This window comes from Bos mutus, chromosome 1 (genome assembly GCF_027580195.1).
Source record: "Bos mutus isolate GX-2022 chromosome 1, NWIPB_WYAK_1.1, whole genome shotgun sequence".
Classification (NCBI taxonomy): Eukaryota; Metazoa; Chordata; class Mammalia; order Artiodactyla; family Bovidae; genus Bos; species Bos mutus.
This window is the reverse complement of record NC_091617.1, coordinates 1,263,138-1,283,123: the sequence shown is the minus strand read 5'-3', so window position 1 is coordinate 1,283,123 and position 19,986 is coordinate 1,263,138. Positions and strand designations below refer to the sequence as shown.

General features: G+C 41.8%; 1 protein-coding gene across 1 annotated transcript; it reads right to left on the bottom strand.

Annotated features, from left to right (window-relative positions):
* Nucleotides 1-2,946: 2,946 nt before the first annotated feature.
* DNAJC28 (DnaJ heat shock protein family (Hsp40) member C28) lies at nucleotides 2,947-7,354 on the bottom strand. Its single transcript, XM_014477450.2, has 2 exons — nucleotides 7,054-7,354; nucleotides 2,947-6,131 (listed from the first exon to the last, which is right to left on the bottom strand). Exon 2 carries the CDS (start codon nucleotides 6,079-6,081, stop codon nucleotides 4,939-4,941), a length of 1,143 nt encoding a protein of 380 aa, XP_014332936.1. The 5' UTR covers nucleotides 6,082-6,131; nucleotides 7,054-7,354; the 3' UTR covers nucleotides 2,947-4,938.
* Between the last annotated feature and the right edge of the window lie 12,632 nt (nucleotides 7,355-19,986).

The following is a 19,986-nucleotide window of genomic DNA, read 5'->3' as shown; positions in this document are numbered from 1 at the left end:
AATTCCATGGACAGAGAAGACTGGTGGGTGATCGTCCATGGGATTGCAAAGAGTTGGACACGATTGAGTGACTGACACTTTCACTTTCACTGAGTTCAGTTCAGTTTAGACGCTCAGTCATGTCCGACTCTTTGCGACCCCATGAATTGCAGCATGCCAGGCCTCCCTGTCCATCACCAACTCCTGGAGTTCACTCAGTCTCACGTCCATTGAGTCGGTGATGCCATCCAGCCATCTCATCCTCTGTCATCCCCTTCTCCTCCTGCCCCCAATCCCTCCCAGCATCAGGGTCTTTTCCAGTGAGTCAACTCTTTGCATTAGGTGGGCAAAGTACTGGAGTTTCAGCTTTAGCATCATTCCTTCCAAAGAAATCCCAGGGCTGATTTCCTTCAGAATGGACTGGTTGGATCTCCTTGCAGTCCAAGGGACTCTCAAGGGTCTTCTCCAACACCACAGTTCAAAAGCATCCATTCTTCAGTGCTCAGCTTTCTTCACAGTCCAACTCTCATATCCATACATGACCACTGGAAAAACCATAGCCTTGACTAGATCGACCTTTGTTGGCAAAGTAATGTCTCTGCTTTTGAATATGCTATCTAGGTTGGTCATAACTTTCCTTCCAAGGAGTAAGTGTCTTTTAATTTCATGGCTGCAATCACTATCTGCAGTGATTTTGGAGCCCAAAAATATAAAGTCTGACACTGTTTCCCCATCTATTTCCTATGAAGTGGTGGGACTGGGTGCCATAATCTTTGTTTTCTGAATGTTGAGCTTTAAGCCAACTTTTTCACTCTCCTCTTTCACTTTCATCAAGAAGCTTTTTAGTTCCTCTTCACTTTCTGCCATTAAGGGTGGTGTCATCTGCATATGTGAGGTTATTGATATTTCTCCCGGCAATCTTGATTCCAGCTTGTGCTTCTTCCAGCCCAGCGTTTCTCATGATGTACTCTGCATAGAAGTTAAATAAGCAGGGTGACAATATACAGCCTTGACGAACTCCTTTTCCTATTTGAAACCAGTCTGTTGTTCCAAGTCCAGTTCTAACTGTTGCTTCCTGACCTGCATATAGGTTTCTCAAGAGGCAGGTCAAGTGGTCTGGTATTCCCATCTCTTTCAGAATTTTCCACAGTTTACTGTGATCCACACAGTTGGATTCTTCACTTTCACTAGTGTGTATATATTAAACTGACTTTAAAATGGGGGAGATTATGCTGAGTGAACTGGGTGGACCCAGGGTTACCACGTGAGTGTGTGCCAAGTGCCTTCAGTCATGTCCGACTCTGTGCAACCCCATGGACTGTAGCCCGCCAGGCTCCTCTGTCCATGAGATTCTCCAGGCAACAATATTGGAGGGGGTTGCCATGCCCTCCTCCAGGGGATCTTCCCCACCCAGGGATTGAACCCATGTCTCTTACATCCTCCTGTATTGGCAGGCAGGTTCTTTACCGCTGGAGCCACTTAGGAAGCCCAGGGTCACCACAAAGGTCCCAAAAAGCAGAAGAGGAAGAGTCAGAGTGATGAGACATGAGAAGGACTCCACCTGCCCTTGCTGGCTTTGAAGAAGAAGAAAGGGCTATAAGCCAGGGATACAGGCAGCCTCTAGAAGCTGGAAAAGGCAAGGAGTCGGATTCTTCCCTAGAACCGCGGGAGGAATGAAGCCCTGCTCGCACTTTAATGTTAGCCCAGTGGGATCCACCTTTGGGGGTAAGGGGTCCTTTTGTAGCACCTCGCCCCAGTCACTGGGATTTCTGAGAATCCAGATGGTGGGATGGTGGATTGCCTTGTATGACTTCAGTAACTGTAGTTGAATTAATAAAACTTTGTTGAAAACAGGAAAGGCAGTACTTCTGGGAACAGGCAAATAAGCAGGAGTTGTGCCTGAGGGGTACTGGAAATGTCCTGGAAGGTGGCTGAGGCCCAGGGATGGGTATCCAGGCAGTTAGTATAACAGGGAAGTATGGCCCCAGTCATACAGACAAGGCCAGAGGGGACTCCCATCTCTGGGAGGGGTACTGCCAAGAGTAGGGCTACAGCCTGGGAGCACCGTGAAGAGAATGAACGACAGTGCAGTGGTATGGACAACAAGGTCCTACTGTATAGCACAGAGAACTACATTCAACATCCTGGGATAAATCACAATGGAAAAGAATATTAAAAAGCACGTATATATGTTTAACTGAATCACTTTGCTGTGCAGCAGAAATTGACACAACCTGGTAAATCAACTATACTTCAATTAAATAAACAAACAAACCCAACAAAGACTTTATTACCCTACATGGGAGTGTTAGATTTTGTGGACTTGTTGCCCAGTTTACATTACACTGAGAAATCTGATTAACCTCAATTATTCAAAGAACCAAATGTAACTGGCCTATCACTAAATTAACAAATTAAAGGGCCAGAGTTACTCAAAGTGAAAAAAAAAAAATGCAATCATTCTGTCAAGGAACTTAAAACTATAGTCCTGAGGGACCAGACTACTGACTGAGGCCAAACTCGGGCACACAGAACAAGGACATGGAGACAAAAGGCACTTGTGATCTACTCGCGGGGCTGGGCCAGGGTCTTCGTCGTACAGTTTGAAGAAAGGAGCCATGAAAAGGCTGGGAATCAGACAAGAGTCTGATATGTGCCTATTAATGAGTTAGATCTCAATAAATTATTACTACATCTGAAAAGCTGACAGTTACATGATGAAAAACCAACAGAAAAAGGTCAATGCTCCATCAAAACAGAGCCTAAGTTCAGATTCTGATTCCACAAATGCCAATGAACTGGCCCACATTTTTTTTCTGGCCTGGAAGTTACTTCAGTAAGTGACCCTGTTTGTACATAGTGAACTTGCTTTCTTAGCAAGAAGAGTCCATGTCTGTCAGTTTTGACATCATCAAGCAAGAAGATAAAAAAACATCCAGATGGTCAGACAAAAACATGTTTATTATTACTGTTAGTTGTTTAGACAACACTGCACCATTGAATAATCATTAAGTTTACTGATTAAATGTATTAATATAGACATTTACAAACATAAAGTGCTGTGCTGAAATTAGGAATTACTAGAGTTTTCTGAGAACCTTACCTTCTCATTAGCTAATATGAAAAAAGATTTCCTTGGACTTCCCTGGTGGTTCAGTGGGTAAGAATCCACCTGCCAATGCAGGGGACATAGGTTCGATGTCTGGTCCAGGAAGATTCCACATGCCATGGAGCAACGAAGCCCATGCACCACAACTACTGAGCATACGCTCTAGACCCCATGAGCTGCAACCACTGAGCCCACACACCACAACTACTGCAGTCCACGCATCCTAGAGCCCGCGCTCTGCAACGAGAAGTCACCACGATGAGAAGCCTGAGCCCCACAGTGAATAGCCCCTGCTCACCGCAAGTAGAGAAAGCCTGCGAACAGCAATGAAGACCCAGCAAACCAAAAATAAAAACGGTTTCCTTTATGTATGTTCTTGTAATGTGATTAGGTAAGTGAAAGTCACTCACTTGTGTCCATCTCTTTGTGACCCTATGGTCTATACAGAATACTGGAGTGGGTAGCCTGTCCCTTCTCCAGGGGATCTTCCTGACCCAGGAATCAAACCAAGGTCTCCTGCATTGCAGGCGGATTCTTTACCAACTGAGCTATCAGGGAAGCCCCATAATTAGGTATCATGTATTGTAATTAGGTGCCATGTATCTAATATTTAACAAGATTCACAGAAGCATCACCTTATAAAATGTTTTAGAGCAATAGCTTTTATTATAAAGCTCTTATTTCACACCGGTCACAATTGTATATAGAGTAATAGATCATTGCAGAAGCTAGTGATAACTCATTCAACAAAATAATCACATATTATACCCATTAATGCCCCATCATCTAAGCACAAGGTCTGAAATTTCCTTCTGAAGATGTAATTTTACTTATCTATCACACACTTTACAAAATCACTTGTTCTTCCAAAATCAGAGGGGCAAGTGACATGCTTCTGAGACACTTCCATAGTACAGCACTCTGAATTAAATAAGGAAACAGACCAGCTTGTTTTGACAAGTCTAGTTGCCCAATTCTGTGAATAAGGCAATTACACAGATCTTAAAAAGTCAGATCAGTCTGAGAGTGGATGGGACACAGTCTCATGGATGTCAATCTCTTCTCATTTGCCAAAGGTGCAAGTGAGCACAAAATTCTGACATCTTGTAGTTGCTTATTAAAGGGTTCCTAACACAGGAAATTGGATCCCTAAGACTGTAAACTGATATATTACTCTCATTGAAAAAGCCTCTGAGAAGTGTAATACAAGAGAGGCTTCAGATAGGCTTCTGTAAAACATTTTGACTCTGATTAGAAATGAAGCCATAAGTGAAACTTTGTTTCCATTGAACCCACCTCTGAGAGGTCAGAAAATAAACTCTTTAAAGTGGACATTGGAGTCTATTTCTAGAATAGCTAAATCAGTTAGCTTGGCTGATGGATCTTTGCTGCCAATGGCTCATGAAGTTAGCGCGAAGTACAACCTAGATGTTTGGTGGTTTCTTTATTCAGTACCCACAGAGAAGGCCTTTATAAAAAAAAAAGAAGAGAAGAGTGCTGTAAGTCCATTACACTAATTTCCTGTCATAATATTTCCAACCATATAGAGAATGTTCCAAAAGTCTTAGACTAGTTTTGTGCTTTAATAAACTCAAGTGTCAATATTAAATTGTTTCCTCTTGTCTTGCTATGTCTTCAGAACAAAGCTGGTTGAATATTTCTCGGACTCAGTTTGTTTCTTACAGTTCTCTCACTCACTTACACATCACTGGAGATGTGGGTCGTTTTGTGAAAAGTACAGAGGTGCACAGTTCTCAGACTCTTGTGTTATAGAAAGAAACCTCAGCCTCTATGTGTGGTGTTAATATTACTGAAAATTATTTGGGGCAGTACTGTGAACATTGAGATGGTCATATTTTAATAAATTTCCACAAATTCATCCAGTTAAAGAAAACTGTCTTAACTCCAGGTGTTTTCTCTCCTTCTCCCGGATCAGTGTTATTTGGGTTTTTATTTGTAATTTCTTTTGTTTTTATAAGGGTTGTGTATATTTCCTGGGTTCTGGCAATTTCTTTCTGTGCATCAAAATGGACCTTCTGCCTAGTCAGGAGGGGAACAATTAAATTAAAATCATTAATTCGCTTATTTAGCTTTTTGATGTCTTCTTGAAACTGCTCACAAACTTGGTTCCACTGTTTCTGTTCGGCTGATGTCATTGGATTCCCAAGTTTTTTCCTTGACGCTAAAACTGCCTCTCTGAGTTGATCAATGGTATCCTTTATTTCCTTTTGCATTAGGATCCATTCTGGTTGGTATCCATTATCTATCAATATTCTGTTCAGGTTGTGAGTCATAGGATCAATATATGAACAGCCAGAAAATTTTTTCAGAGGTTTTCCTTTCCCACTGAGATTGTCAAAGTCTCCTTTTGCCATTGATTCCTGAATGAGATCCTCCACCAAACGCTCTATTGCCTGAGTTATCTTTCGTTCCTTACTGTGTCTTACATCTTTAACAGTGACACTGTCAGTGAAATACTGGCTTTGCAGTTTCTGCTTTTGGTATTCCATCACTTGTTCAGTTGCACGGTCTGCTCTAAACTGCCTGTACTGCTTCTCTCGTTGACTCGGAGTCCCAAAACCAATACCCTCAAAACTTAAGTAATGCCGGTGTTGGGGTGTTTTATATTTGAATTTTTCTTCTTCTTCTTCTGTGTCTTCAACTTTACTCTGTCTGGCATTTGTCTGTTCTATCACGTGGGAAAGTACCTTTCTGTAAGCTTCTTCAATCCTTATAAACGTTGCAGAATCAGCAGTACTAGAGCCACCATCTGGATGGTATTGCTTGGCAAGCTTACGAAAAGATTCCCTGACATCATCTGCAGAACAGCCTTCATCCAGATTCAGCAGCCCATAATATTCTCTTATATTCCTTTTGGATTTATGAGTTGACATCATTCTAGTTCTTAGGACAACAAGATATGGACCCATTTTCATTCGATTAGGAATCACTGAAGCACTTCTCAGATGAGGTCTTAAGATCTGAGCCATCATCACATACGTTGTGTTCCTTATGGTACCCAGAGTTCTTCCTTAGCAATGATCTATAAAACAACAAATATAGGGTGAAAAAAGTTGTATTATCAGCTAAACTCATTATTTTCAGCAATATGGATGAGATTACGCATACAATAAGGGCAGTTCTTTCTAATGCTGCTGCTAAAATTCTCAGAGCTACGATTCATTTATGTTAGCAGAAAAATGGAAGTTGATGATGTCTTATATTAACATATTGCGATACGATCTAGATTCTACTCCTCACTAACTAACCCCAGGATGTTAGAGATGGCAAGTTCTCAGAGATCATCTAATCCAGTCTTTTCGTTTTATGAGAAAATGCAGACCCAGAAGGTTAAGCAACATAACCAAATCCAATAACAAGGTGGAAGCAAAATGGTTAGGGTTAGGGCACAATAAGCCTCTTGTTTAATTGTCTGTATCCCCAGCAGATCATGAATTTCATCAGCACCATTACATCTTTAGTAGAATGTATCATTGTCTTTACCGTCCCAAGGAGTCTTCTCACGAGGAGACATGTGAAATAATAGAGCACACGCCAAAGTATGTATCTAGTCTGACACTAAATTCAATAGAATCAAATGTGCAAAAAAGATTTTAAGCTCTGCAGCTTGTTAGGAAGGAGCTATTCGCTCCAAGTCGAAAAACCAAGATGAAAGGGTGAGCCCCCTCAACACGTTAACTATTATTTTTAAAACGCACGATACAGAAGAGGAAGGCAGTCTTGTACGAAAGTAATGGCAATGAAATGCTCGAAGTGGTTTCACTGAAAACAGGACTTTGATGTATACATGCTAAAACTGAGTTCCCGGGGACTCCAATTTCTGGACAGTTGGGATCAAGGACTTTCAGGTTTAACTGGGACTTCGGTGATGGTGCCCATGGTGGCCGTCCCGCGGGAGCGGTCAGTCCCGACGCTGGACACGCCCCGCCCCGCCCCCTACTCACCTCAGACGCGGCTCAGCGGCTCCCACTACCAAGCTGAGCCTCTGCGCGTGCGTGCGCCATCTGCCCTTCGCTCCACAGGCGTCTCCGTTGGAGGCCCGCGGCAAGCTCCGCCGCTGGGCTAGACCATCTGCGTTTTACACAGAGGGAACCCTCGGGGTGCGGCGGGCAGTATTATACCTAATAGGGACAGATGTCCTACCTTACCAGAGAACCCCAGAATTTCCTTTAGGCCCTAGTCTTCTCAAGAGGACTAGAGCCCTTTCGGGAGGCCCCACCCCGTCCCGGGCACCAGCTCCACCTCCGCCCCCACCTGGAGCGGAAGATGGGTCGATTGAGCGGGATTCTGGGAGATGTAGTTCTCCCGGAAGTGCGGCGCGCGCAGGACTGCTTCCGGGAGGAGGGAGGCGGGGAGAGGTGAGGCGGCGAAAAGGACGCTGTGGCGCCTCCGTAGATGTGTGGGGCTTCTCGTAGCCTGTGGCCGGTGTAGGTGGGGACCTTTGAAGTCCGAGTGGTTTGGAGGGCGACGCCCCTCGGAAAATTGTTTTGAGAAGGAGGAGACGAGTCCGTTTCCTCGAACAGGACCTGGGCAGCCTCTTCGGGTGTGCAGCCGGGGACACCCTCTCCGAAATTTCTCAGGAAATTCTACCTCAGAAAGATCTAGTTAACCCAGGTTAGAAAGCTGGTCTTTTGTTAGTTCAAGAACCTAGCGAGCAGCTCTTTTAGCCAGGCGTCGGTAGTGGGTGAGAACAGTCGAGGACAAAATTAAATTAGGTGTGTTTCCTGGCTTTAGGTTCAGCCACTGTCCTGGGGATTTAATATTTCTCCCTCCTGTACAGGGAGATAATTTTTTCTTTTTTTTTTTAAAGAGGCAGAACCTTGGGGAGTCAGACCTGAGTTAAAAATCCTTTTGCTTACACTTGCGTTTCTGTTTTTATCTGGCAAATGATTGTACCAGCACATGGTAAACGTGTGTTAAGCCCTTCCTTTTGTCAGGCACTGTACTAAATGCGCTATGTACAGTCTTAAAATCCTTACAACAGCCCTCTGAGGTAAGCGCTATTGTTTTCCCCATTTTACTTATGATGAAATAATAATTGCATCAAACGCAGTACCTTTTTGTGAAAATTACACAATGTATGTAAACCTCTTTGCATCGTGTCTGCCTGGCACGTTAAATTTTTTTGTTGTTATGTCGATGTCTCCTGAAACAAGCCAGAAATAGGTACTAACCTAGAAAGGCTTCTGAGTAATTGTTGTTCAGTCGTTGCTCAGTCGTGTCCAACTCTTTGTGACTCCATGGACTGCAATACGCCAGGCTTCCCTGTCCTACCATCTCCCGGAGTTTGCTCAGACTTAAGCCCATTGAGTCGGTGATGCCATCCAACCATCTCATCCTCTGTCGCCCCCTTCTGCCTTCAGTCTCTCCCAGCGTTAGGGTCTTTGCCTGTGAGTTGGCTCTTCGCGTCCGGGGGCCAAAGTGTCAGAGCTTCAGCTTCAGCATCAGTTCTTCCAGTGAAGGTTGATTTCCTTTAGGATTGACTGGTTTGATCTCCTTGCAGTCCAAGGGACTTTGGCACCACAGTTCTAAAGCACCGATAAAGCGTCAGTTCTTCGGTGTTCAGCCTTCTTTATGGTCCAACTCTCACGTTGGTACGTGGCTACTGGAAAAACAGCTTTGACTGTAATTTGCTACCTTTTACTAGGTATGTAGAAAATGGTTTAAATTTTGATTCAGAGGGATTTCCTTATAAGCAAACAATGAACATAAAAGAACTCCAGTGTGAAAGAGTTTCTACAAGTTTGAATTCTAGCCAATATTTTAAACACAGCTATAAAAGTGGGGAAAGCACACAGTTTTAGAAACTACCCATACTTATGTAGCACTTTGTATTCAATACAATGCACTAGTCACAAATGTGATTTTTATGTTTGCATAAGTAACTAGTCCAAGTAGTTAAGTGATTTGGATAAATGACTAGACTTTGTAAGTTACTGGGACTCTTAAGTCCATTGCTCTTTTCAGAATGTCAGTTTTGTGATATAATTCTTTACATGTAGAAAGAGAACTGAAGTCAGCCGAGTAATCAGTAAAGCACACTTTCAACCGCAAAGTATAAATTACTTAACTGACCTAGGAGATTATTTTTCTTATGTATATGAAACCGGAAGGTAGGCAGTTCCTGGCATTGGTTCAGCTACCACGAGGTGCTTTATCATCCTCTCTCTCTCTATATGTGTGTGTGTGTGTGTGTATATATATATATTCTGAGTCATTTAAAAAATAATTGCATTATTTTAAATGCAATTACAATAAAAACATTACAATAAAATAATTACATATTACAATAAATTATTACAATATTGGGAGAAGGCAATGGCACCCCACTCCAGTACTGTTGCCCCGGAAAATCCCATGGATGGAGGAGCCTGGTAGGCTGCAGTCCATGGGGTCACTAGGAGTCAGACTCCACTGAGCAACTTCACTTTCACTTTCCACTTTCATGCATTGGAGAAGGAAATAGCAACCCACTCCAGTGTTCTTGCCTGGAGAATCCCATGGATGGAGAAGCCTGGTAGGCTGCAGTCCATGGGGGTTGCACAGAGTCGGACACGACTGAAGAGACTTATCAGCATTACAATATTACATATTAACTTTAATAAATATCCATATTTAATTCAAATATTAAAATTCAATGTTTAAATATTAATAATTAAATATTAAACATTTTATTTAATAATATTAGTGTTGATAATTTAATATTAATTTTAGTATTTAAAATTTATTGAATATTAAAACATAAAATATTATGATATGTAATATTACATATTACAATAAAAATAATTGTATTATGTTCCTTTACTCCAAAGCACTTCAGTATTTGTTTCATCAGAGCAAGGGCATTCTCTTACATTATCATAGCTCTGTTAACAAATTCAACAGATTTAACATAGACAAAATATTATTTAATGTACAGTTTTGTATTCCAGTTTCAACAGTTGTCCTGATGATGTCTGTGAGAGCAACCCATAGACTTAAATCAGCAGGTCAAATGAGTGATAAACCAAAGCAGTATTGCTCAGTTTAGTTATGGGCAGAAAGAGTTCACCATCAAAAATATAGTTCCCATCTAAAGAGAAAAATACAGGAACATTCCTGGTGGTCCAGTGGCTAAAACTCCACACTCCCAATGCAGAGAGCCTGGGTTTGATCCATGATCAGGGAGCTAGACCTCACATGCTGCAACCAAGGGCTTGCATGCCTCAAGTAAGACCCAGTGCAGCCAAATAAATAAATATTAGAAAAGAAAACTTTAGTTCTTTTCCGTTTAAAAGGTGGCTGCATACTCTGCAGTCAGCAGTCCTAGTGATTATAAGATGTGGTCAGAGAATCAAATTTAAAGAAGTCAGAACCAAACATAGGTTGACTAGCTTTTTTTTTTTTTTTCCGATCCTGCCGCTTGTGAGCAGCTCTCGAGACCAGGGACTGATCCTGGCCCGTGGCAGTGAAAGCGCCAAATCCTAACCACTGGGCCACCACGGACACCTGGTTAACTACCAATTTTTATGTGATCTGCTACCTTGCTTATTTAAACTCCATAGACTTTTAAACCTGTTCATTTTCAGTTTAAATTGTTAACCACTTAAAGGTTATGTCATAATTCAAATCAACATGTTTGAACCTCAGTCTGTTCTTTTCCACAAAGTCTTAATTAATCACTTCAAGTTTCTCAGCTGGAATGCAGTATAATCTTGTACAAAAGGGCTGGTTTTAAAGTCTGTTGGGTTTCATGTGTGTAACATGTCCTAGTTTGAAACATCTTTTTCGTAATTCTGTACTCTTACAATAGAGTTGAGCATTTTGAAACAAATTTCCCCCTAAACCAGGGAAGGTAAAGAGTTGGCACAAATTCCATTAGCGTTAAACTTAGTCATTAACTGTGTTTCTGAGTGGGTGGAAAATAGATGTGATACTTTAAAAAAGTTATTAAAATTTTTTTCTACTTTATAGTTACATTAAATACTTACTGAGCTACTGCAAGAAGCTTGGCACTGCAAAAGTAACATTTTTTTTTTGTTCTTGGATATAGTTTCAGGCTTTGACTAAAGCATGTGAGGGCTGTGTTTTAATTCCATCTGTTTCTTTTTAAAAGAAAGATTCATTTGTTTATTTTGGGCCATGCTGGGTCTTTTTGCTGTGCATGGGCTTTATTTAGTTGTCTAGTTGCAGGGGAGCAGGGCCACTCATCGTTGTGGTGGACAGACTCATCTGTGCATTCCGCTGCATCTCAGAGCAGAGTCAGAGCACTCAAGCTTCAGTAGTTTGGGCTTGTGAGCGCAGTATTTGTGGTGCACTGGCTTAGTTGCCCCTTGGCATGGGGATCTTCCTGGACCAGGGATCGAGCCTGTGTTCCTTGCATTGGCACGTGGGTTCTTAACTGCTAGACCACCAGAGAAGCCCCTCTTCCTTCCTTCCTTCGTTTCATTTGCTGGTTCTGTGATAACTGCAAAGAAGCTGATTTATTTCCAGTAAGTTGTGGTACCATAGAAACCAAAATCACACCCCCCTGAAGATAGATGGATGGTCCCATCTGAATTCTAAGTCACATTTTGCTCAATGATGTTTGCAAATTGTATCTTCTGAAACTACAATTTCCAGAAACACCATGAATTTGCTTTCCTCTGGGTGCCATCTCAATTCATTGTTTTTGGTTTATTCTATTGAAATAGAATTGAGGAACAGTATTGTTAGTTTGGTTATATCTTTTCCTTTTTTACTCTGATCAAGGAAGTGTTTGTTGTAGACAGTGTCAGCTTTAAAAGAAAGGAGAGGTAAATGAACTTAATTAATTAGCATAATAAGATTGAAAATCTTCAAGGGTTGGGAAGAGGTAACCTGGAAAAGAGATTCACACTCATTTGAATATTTTTCCGTTCTTCATCTTCCCTAGTGGGTTAACCAGTTATCTAACATCCTAAGGTGGTCAGTAAGGGCCACACGCAGGATTTGTGGAAGTTTGCTAATGAAAAACTACCCTCCCCAACCCAGGATGCCAGTTTTCTATTTTTGGCCTTGATTCAACATAAGGATTTATCGTCATTTGAGCCTACATTTGAAGATGCTTGCTCCTTGGAAGAAAATTTTGACCAACCTAGACAGTATATTAAAAAGCAGAGCTATGACTTTGCCAACAAAGGTCCATCTAGTCAAAGCTATGGTTTTTCCGGTAGTCATGTATGGATATGAGAGTTGGACTATAAAGAAAGCTGAGTGCTGAAGAATTGATTCTTTTGAACTGTGGTGTTGGAGGAGACTCTTGAGAGTCCCTTGGACTGCAAGGAGATCCAACCAATCCATCCTAGAGGAAATCAATCCGGAATGTTCATTGGAAGGATTGGTGCTGAAGCTGAAACTCCAATACTTTGGCCACCTGATATGAAGAACTGTCTCATTTGAAAAGACCCTGATGCTGGGAATGACTGAAGGTGGGAGGAGAAAGGGACAACAGAGGATGAGATGGTTGGATAGCATCACCGACTTGATGGACATGAGTTTGAGCAAGCTCCAGGAGTTGGTGATGGACAGGGAGGCCTGGTGTGCTGCAGTCCATGGGGTCACAAAGAGTCGGACACGACTGAGCGACTGAGCTGAAGTGAATGCTTTCTGTTCCTTGAAACAATGAATAATGTATATACCTCCAATTGCAGGCTAATAGTGGGGAAAACAACTGCACATCAGTAGCCTGAGAATCAAGATTTGAATTGTTTTCAGCCCATATAACATTTACCCAACATGTTTATCAAAATCACTGCTTTACAGCACAACTACTCTATGTTTGCTTTCTTTTTTTAAAGAAAAAAAATTATCTCTGTCTTTGGCTGCGCTGGGTCTTAGTTGCTGCATGAGGGATCTTTTAGTTACAGCAGGTGGGATCTGGTTCCCTGACTGAGGATTGAACCTGGGACCCCTGCACTGAGAACACAGTCTTAGCCCCTGGACCACTGTGAAAGTCCCCATTCTTGTTTTTTCTCACCCTTCAAAATTTGTTTCCAGTTTTATTGAGCTGTAATTGACAAAAATTGTATACTTTTACAGTGTGCAACTTGGTAATTTGGTATTTGTACAAGTGTGAAATAATCATCACAATCACACTGATTAACAAATTAACATATCATCACCTCACATAGTTAGTGTTATCTTTTCCTTTTATTTTTTTGAGATCCCAACTGCAGGATAGACAGCCTTCATCAATCCTTGGGAAACTTAGGATTTCATTTATAGGTAAAGAATTTTAATAAGGGAATTCCCTGGTGGTTCAGTGGTTAGGACTCTGCACTTCCACTGCAGGGGACCAGAAAAAAAAGACTTTTTATCTGGAGTTAAGATCCATTATCTTCTTTTTCTCCTATGCATTGAGTTTGTTCAGCAGCAATTGAAGTCCTATGTGGGGCTTCCCTGTTAGGTCAATGGTAAAGAATCTGCCCGCCCATGCAGGAGACAGGTTCTATCCGTGGTCCAGGAAGATCCCACATGCTGTGGACCAGTTAAGTCTGTGTGCTACAATTACTGAGCCTGTGTTCTGAAACTGCTCAAGCCCACGTCTAGAATCCATATTCTGCAACAAGGGAAGCCACAGCAATGAGAAGCGAGAGGGGAGCCCTCAATCACCACAAGAAGAGAAAGCCTGCTTATAGCAACAAAGACCCAGGGCAGTCAGTTCAGTTCAGCTCAGTCGCTCAGGTGTGTCCAACTCTCTGCGACCCCATGGACTGCAGCACACCAGGCCTCCCTGTCCATCACCAAGTCCTGGAACTCGCTCAAACCTCATGTCCATGGAGTCGGTGATGCCATCCAACCATCTCATCCTCTGTTATCCCCTTCTCCTGCCTGCAGTCTCTCCCAGCATCAGGGTGTTTTCCACTCAGTCAGTTCTTCACAAAGAATTGGAGTTTCAGCTTCAGCACCAGTCCTTCCAATGAATATTCAGGACTGATTTCTTTCAGAATTGAGTGGTTGGATCTCCTTGCAGTCCAAGGGACTCTCAAAGAGTCTTCTCCAACGCCACAGTTGAAAAGCATCAATTCTTCGGCACTCAGCTTTCTTTATAGTCCAACTCTCACAACATGACTACTGGAAAAATAATAGCCTTGACTAGACAGACCTTTGTTGGCAAAGTAGTGTCTCTGCTTTTTAATATGCTGTCTAGGTTGGTCATAGCTTTTCTTCCAAGGAGCAAGTGTCTTAATTTCATGGCTGCAGTCACTATGTGCAGTGATTTTGGAGCCCAAGAAAATAAAGTCTGTCACTGATTCCACTGTTTCCCCATCTATTTGCCATGAAGTGATGGGACCGGATGCCATGATCTTAGTTTTTTGAATGTTTAGTTTTAGGCCAGCTTTTTCATCCTCCTCTTTCACTTTCATCAAGAGGCTCTTTAGTTCCTCTTCACTTTCTGCCATTAGGGTGGTGTCATCTACATAACTGAGGTTATTGAAAATTCTGGCAATCTTGATTCCAGCTTGAGCTTCATCTAGCCTGGCCTTTCACATGATGTATATAGTTAGCAGGGTGACAAAAAAGCAATCAATCAGCTTTTAAAAAATTTAATAGAATAGCATTAAAATAAAAAAACCCAATAAGGAATACATGTTACCAAGGAGGTAGGAGACACTAAAAATTATAAAATATTGCTGGAAGAAATGAAAGAAGACTTAAGTAAAAGGAAAGACATCCTGTATTCATTGATTGGAAGACAATATTATTCAGATGGCAGTACTCTTCAAGTTAATCCACAAGGTAAATTCCTTTCAAAATCTCAGTCAGGCTTTTTGAAAAAAGTTGACAAGGTGATCCTGGATTTACATGGCAAGTCCAGGTACACAGAATAGTGACTTCCCAGGTGGTCCAGTAGCTTAGACTCCACACTCCCAGTGCAGGAGGCCTGGGTTTGATCCCTGGTCAGGGATTGCACGTGCCACAACCAAGACCTGATGCAGCCATATATATATATATATATATATATATATATATATATATATATTAAAATGGAACACAGAATAGAAAAAACAGTCTTGAAAAAGAAGAACAAAAGTGAGGAGTCACACTTCCTTATTTCAAAACTCACTCCAAACCTACTGTAATCAAGACTTTGTGGTACTGGCATAGGATAGACAATGAATGTAGGATAGCAATGAAATGTAATTGAAAGTCGAGAAATAAACTATTACATTTTTGGTCAGTTGATTTTTAACAAGTGTGCCAAGACAAATGGGAAAAATAGGCTTTTTAGTATGTGGTGCTGGGACAACTGTATATCCACTTGCAAATGAATGAAGTTGAACTCTTGCTTCACATTATATTAAAAAATGAACTCAAGATAGATCAAAGGGCTTCCCAGGTGGCGCTAGTGGTAACGAACCTGCCCGCCAATGCAGGAGAAGTAAGAGACTCGAGTTTGATCCCCAGGTCAGGAAGATCCCCTGGAGGAGGACATGGCAACCCACTCCAAAATCCTTGCCTGGAGAATCTCATGGACAGAGGAGCCTGGAGGGCTGCAGTCCATAGGGTCGCAGAGTCGGACATGACTGAAGCAACTTAGCACACAAAAATATAAAACTCTTAGAACGAAACAGATGTAAAGCTTTGTAACCTTGCATTTGGCAATGGTTTCTTAGATATGATACCAAAAGCACAAGTAATAAAAAATAGAAAATTGGGCTTCATCAAAATTAAGAATATCTGTGCTTCAAAAAACACCATTAAGAAACTGGAAATGTACGCCACATAACGTGAGAAACAATTTTCAGATCACGTATCTGATAAGAGTCTGATATCCAGAATATATAAAGAACTCTTAAAATTCATTAATAAAAAGAAATTTAACTCAGTTTTAAAATGAGCAAAGATTTGAATACCACATTTCAACCAAGTGAAAGTGTTAGTCACTCAGTCACGTCCAACTCTTTGTGACCCCATGGACTGTAGCCCTCCAGGCTCTGTCTGTGGAATTCTCCAGGTAAGAATACTGGAGTGGGTAGCCATTCCCTTCTCCAGGGGATTTTCCCTATCCAGGGCTTGAACCCAAGTCTCCTGTCTTGCAGGGAGATTCTTTACCATCTGAGCCACCATGGAAGCCCATTTCACCAAAGATGTACAAATAACCACTAAAACATTAAAAAAGATGCTTGTCTCTCTTTGCTATTATCTGGAACCCTGTATTCAGTTGGAAATGTCTTTCCATTTCTCCTTTGCCTTTTGCTTCTCCTCTTTTCTCAGCTGTTTGTAAGGCCTCCTCAGAGAACCATGTTTCTTTCTTGCATTTCTTTTTCTTTGGGATGGTTTTGGTCACTGCCTTCTGTACAGTGTTATGGACCTCTGTCCTTAGTTCTTCAGGCAGTCTCTCTACCACATCTAATACCTTGAATCTGTTCATCACCTCCACTGTATAATGATAAGGGATTTGATGTAGGTCATACCTGAATGGCCACTACTTTCTTCAAGTTTGAATTTTGCATTAAGGAGCTGATGATCTGAGCCACAGTCAACTCCTGGCCTTGTTTTTGCTGACTGTATAGAGCTGCTCCCTCTTCAGCTGCAAAGAATATCATCCATCTAATTTCGGTATTGACTGACTGGTGATGTCCATGTGTAGTCTTCTCTTGTGTCATTGAAAGAGGGTGTTTGCAGTGCATTCTCTTGGGAAAAGTGTTACCCTTTGCCCTGCTTCATTCTGTACTCCAAGGCCAAACTTGCCTGTTACACCAGGTATCTCTTGAATTCCTACTTTTGTGTTCCAATCCCCTAGGATGAAAAAGACATCTTTTTTTTGGTGTTAGTTCTAGAAGGTCTTATAGGTCATCATAGAAGCATTCAACTTGAGCTTCTTCACCATCAGTGGTTCGGGGATAGACTTGGATTATAGTGATGTTAAACAAAGGGCACACTTGACACATACCTTAAGTCTTACAGGGTGCTGTGAACACCCTTAGGGCACCAAATGAAGGTATGTTTGAAAAGGCTGATTTGCTGTGGAGGTGGAGAATAGGAAATAAATTCTTTACAAAATTGGAGGGTTTCCAATACTTGGCTTTCAACACAATCTAGTATATTTGTCAGGTGATCTTTTTCTCCATACAGATTTTAGTTCCCCTGTCAGGGATCAAACCTGTGCCACTTACACTGGGAGCACTGAGTCTTAACCACTGGACTGCCAGGGAAGTCCCTCAGCTGAATATTTAATTAAAAATGTTTAATGATAGAACTTGTTTCGGTTTTGTTTATAACGGAAGCAGTCAAGGAATTGAATGATATTGCTCCAGAAAACTTTCTTCATATTAATTTTTGGAGGTTTGTGGTGCAGAAGGATTTAAAATGCAGTTTGACTTCAGTGTCAACAGATATTTCAATTCATGAACCTTTAAAAAATAAATCTATTTGTAATATTAGGCTTCCCAGGTGGTGCTAGTGGTAAAGAATCCACCTTGCCAATGCAGGAGGTGCAAAAGATGCTGGTTTGATCCCTGGGTTGGGAAGATCCCCTGGAGTAGGAAATGGCAACCGATTCCGGTATTCTTGCCTGAGAAATTCCATGGACAGAGGAGCCTGGCAGGATACAGTCCATGGGCTCGCAAAGAGTCAGACATGACTGAGTGACTGAGCACATTTGTAGTAGTATCCATGCAGTGCTGTGTTGCCATGCTCACAGTGGAAGTGGGGCTCAGGAGTTAGCACTTTTAAGCAGCTTAGCCAGGGACCTACCAGGTTAACAGGCAGTTTTTGGACTAGGATTGCTGTTCAGGTGGATTAGTATGGTTTTGAAACCAGGGGGATCCTGTGGGCTCCTGGGCATGGAAACCTTTTGTCTCCCATTTTTTGTAGGCAAGACTCCAGCCTCCATGACCTTCCCTGAGTTCCAAAGAGTGGATTTGAACATTGCTAATCAAAGTGAGGAGCAGCCAAGAAACCAGCTGAGGCAAGATTAAAGGGACCAGGGAACTCATCAAGGTCAGGAGACCCACCACCTGTGACCCCACACGTACCCCCAAGCTTGTCAGCAACCCCACCCTTGAAGTGCTTTTATAAAACTCAACAAATCCTCCCGGGTTAGGACACCTACTTTTTCAAGCCAGGAGCCTTCTGTGCCCATCTTTACCTGGCAAAGCTGTAAGGTTCTCCTTTTATTTATTTTTTTAAGGTTCTCCTTTTCTATTTCACCCAAACTCTGAGATTTGATTTGGCACAGGTGCAAAGAGGCAGAATTTTTGGCATTATAAAGCAGATGGCATGCTGTCACAAAGCGTGGGAAATTGTCTGTGTTGACTTCTTGCTCTATGTGAAAGTATTTTATATGTAAGTTTGATGCATTTTATAAGATTAAAAGTAATCCTGATCTATTTTAAAAATTATACAAATTCATCTTTTTATGGTAATAGTTGTATCTTTTGGGGGAATAGTTTTATCGACTGTAATTCATATGGCACACAATTCACCATTTTTGAGTACGGTTCAGCGGTTTTGGTGTGGTCATGGGGTGGTGCAATTATGTTCACACAATCGATTTTACTATGTTCTTATTACCCCAAGAGACACTGCAGAGGTCATCGCCTCCAAAAACCTCTATTCCCATAGCCCTGGGAGACTGTTAATCTCCTCGGTCTCTAACGATTTGCTTGTTCCAGACATTCCACATAAATGGAATCTTAAATGTGCAGTCATGTGACTGGCTTCTTTCACTTAGTATAATGTTTCAAGGTTGATCCATGTTGCAACCAGTACTTATTTCCTTTTTATGGCAGAGTAATATTTCATTGCAGGGATAGTCTACATTTACTTGATTTTGTTATGTAATGGACATTTAGATTATCTCTGGTTACAGCCTTGTGGTTAATATAAGGTTTACATGGCTTGAGAAAGAATGGCTAGAAGACTGTCTAAAAGAGCATAGGGATGGAGGAGGTAAAAATTGCGTATTAGATAATTGGTAAAAAGCAGTTCAGGCTTTTTACCAGTTCAGATAAAAAGGGTAAGAGGAACTGTCAGCATAATGTGAACTTCAAAAAATAACTGTAATGTTATTAGTCTTCCCAAACCTCTTGCAGCTGCATGTCACCTGACCTTTGGAGCTGGGCCTTTGTCAAATCGGGGACTCTGAGCATGGGAATCCTTGTCACGTGGGGTATCCACCATCATGTGAGGCAACCCAAAGGCCGTGTCCTAGTTTCTCTACCTCAGGCCATTAGAGCAGGGTGTGACCTAGACGTGACCAGTCAGATGATCCTGCCTGGGCAAGTGACCCAGAGACTGAGGAAGTCAGGGTGCACGTCAGTCGTGGAAGCAGCGACAGACTGAGCGCTCACTGAAGCAAGGCTGAGGGAGCCTGACTTGGCCGTGGCACCCACATCCTTGCTCGTCTTCCCCTGGCTCGACTTTGGCTGTGGTTCTGACCGCTCAGCATGGGAGCGAATAGCCAAGAAAACTGGTGAAACAAAGTAATGAGGGACTAGCTACACCAGTTACTAAAACTAAATGCCACACTGTACTGGAGTTGCTTAACTCAACTTGGGACATTACTTTATTAACTTTATTTAGCACAACTTGGGGATCTCAGTTCCCAACAGAGACTGAACCTAGGACCTTGGCAGTGAAAAGTGATGAGTCCTAACCACTGGACTGCCAGGGGATTCCTTGTACTTGAGTTATTTTTAAAAGTTTGTATAGTAGTTAAAAAATGGTGAAACATTTAAGAAGGTACATTTAGAGGCTAAAATCTCTTAAAAATTATTGTAACATTCCTCTCCAGAATATCTGACTCACCCATCCCTTTGAAATGGACACTTGAATGCTTTGACTGTTGTGTGTAACCTGCACAACTGATTAAAGTCGAACCCCCTTTCCCCTATCTCATATCTTTATACCTGAACACGGTGTAGGGGCTT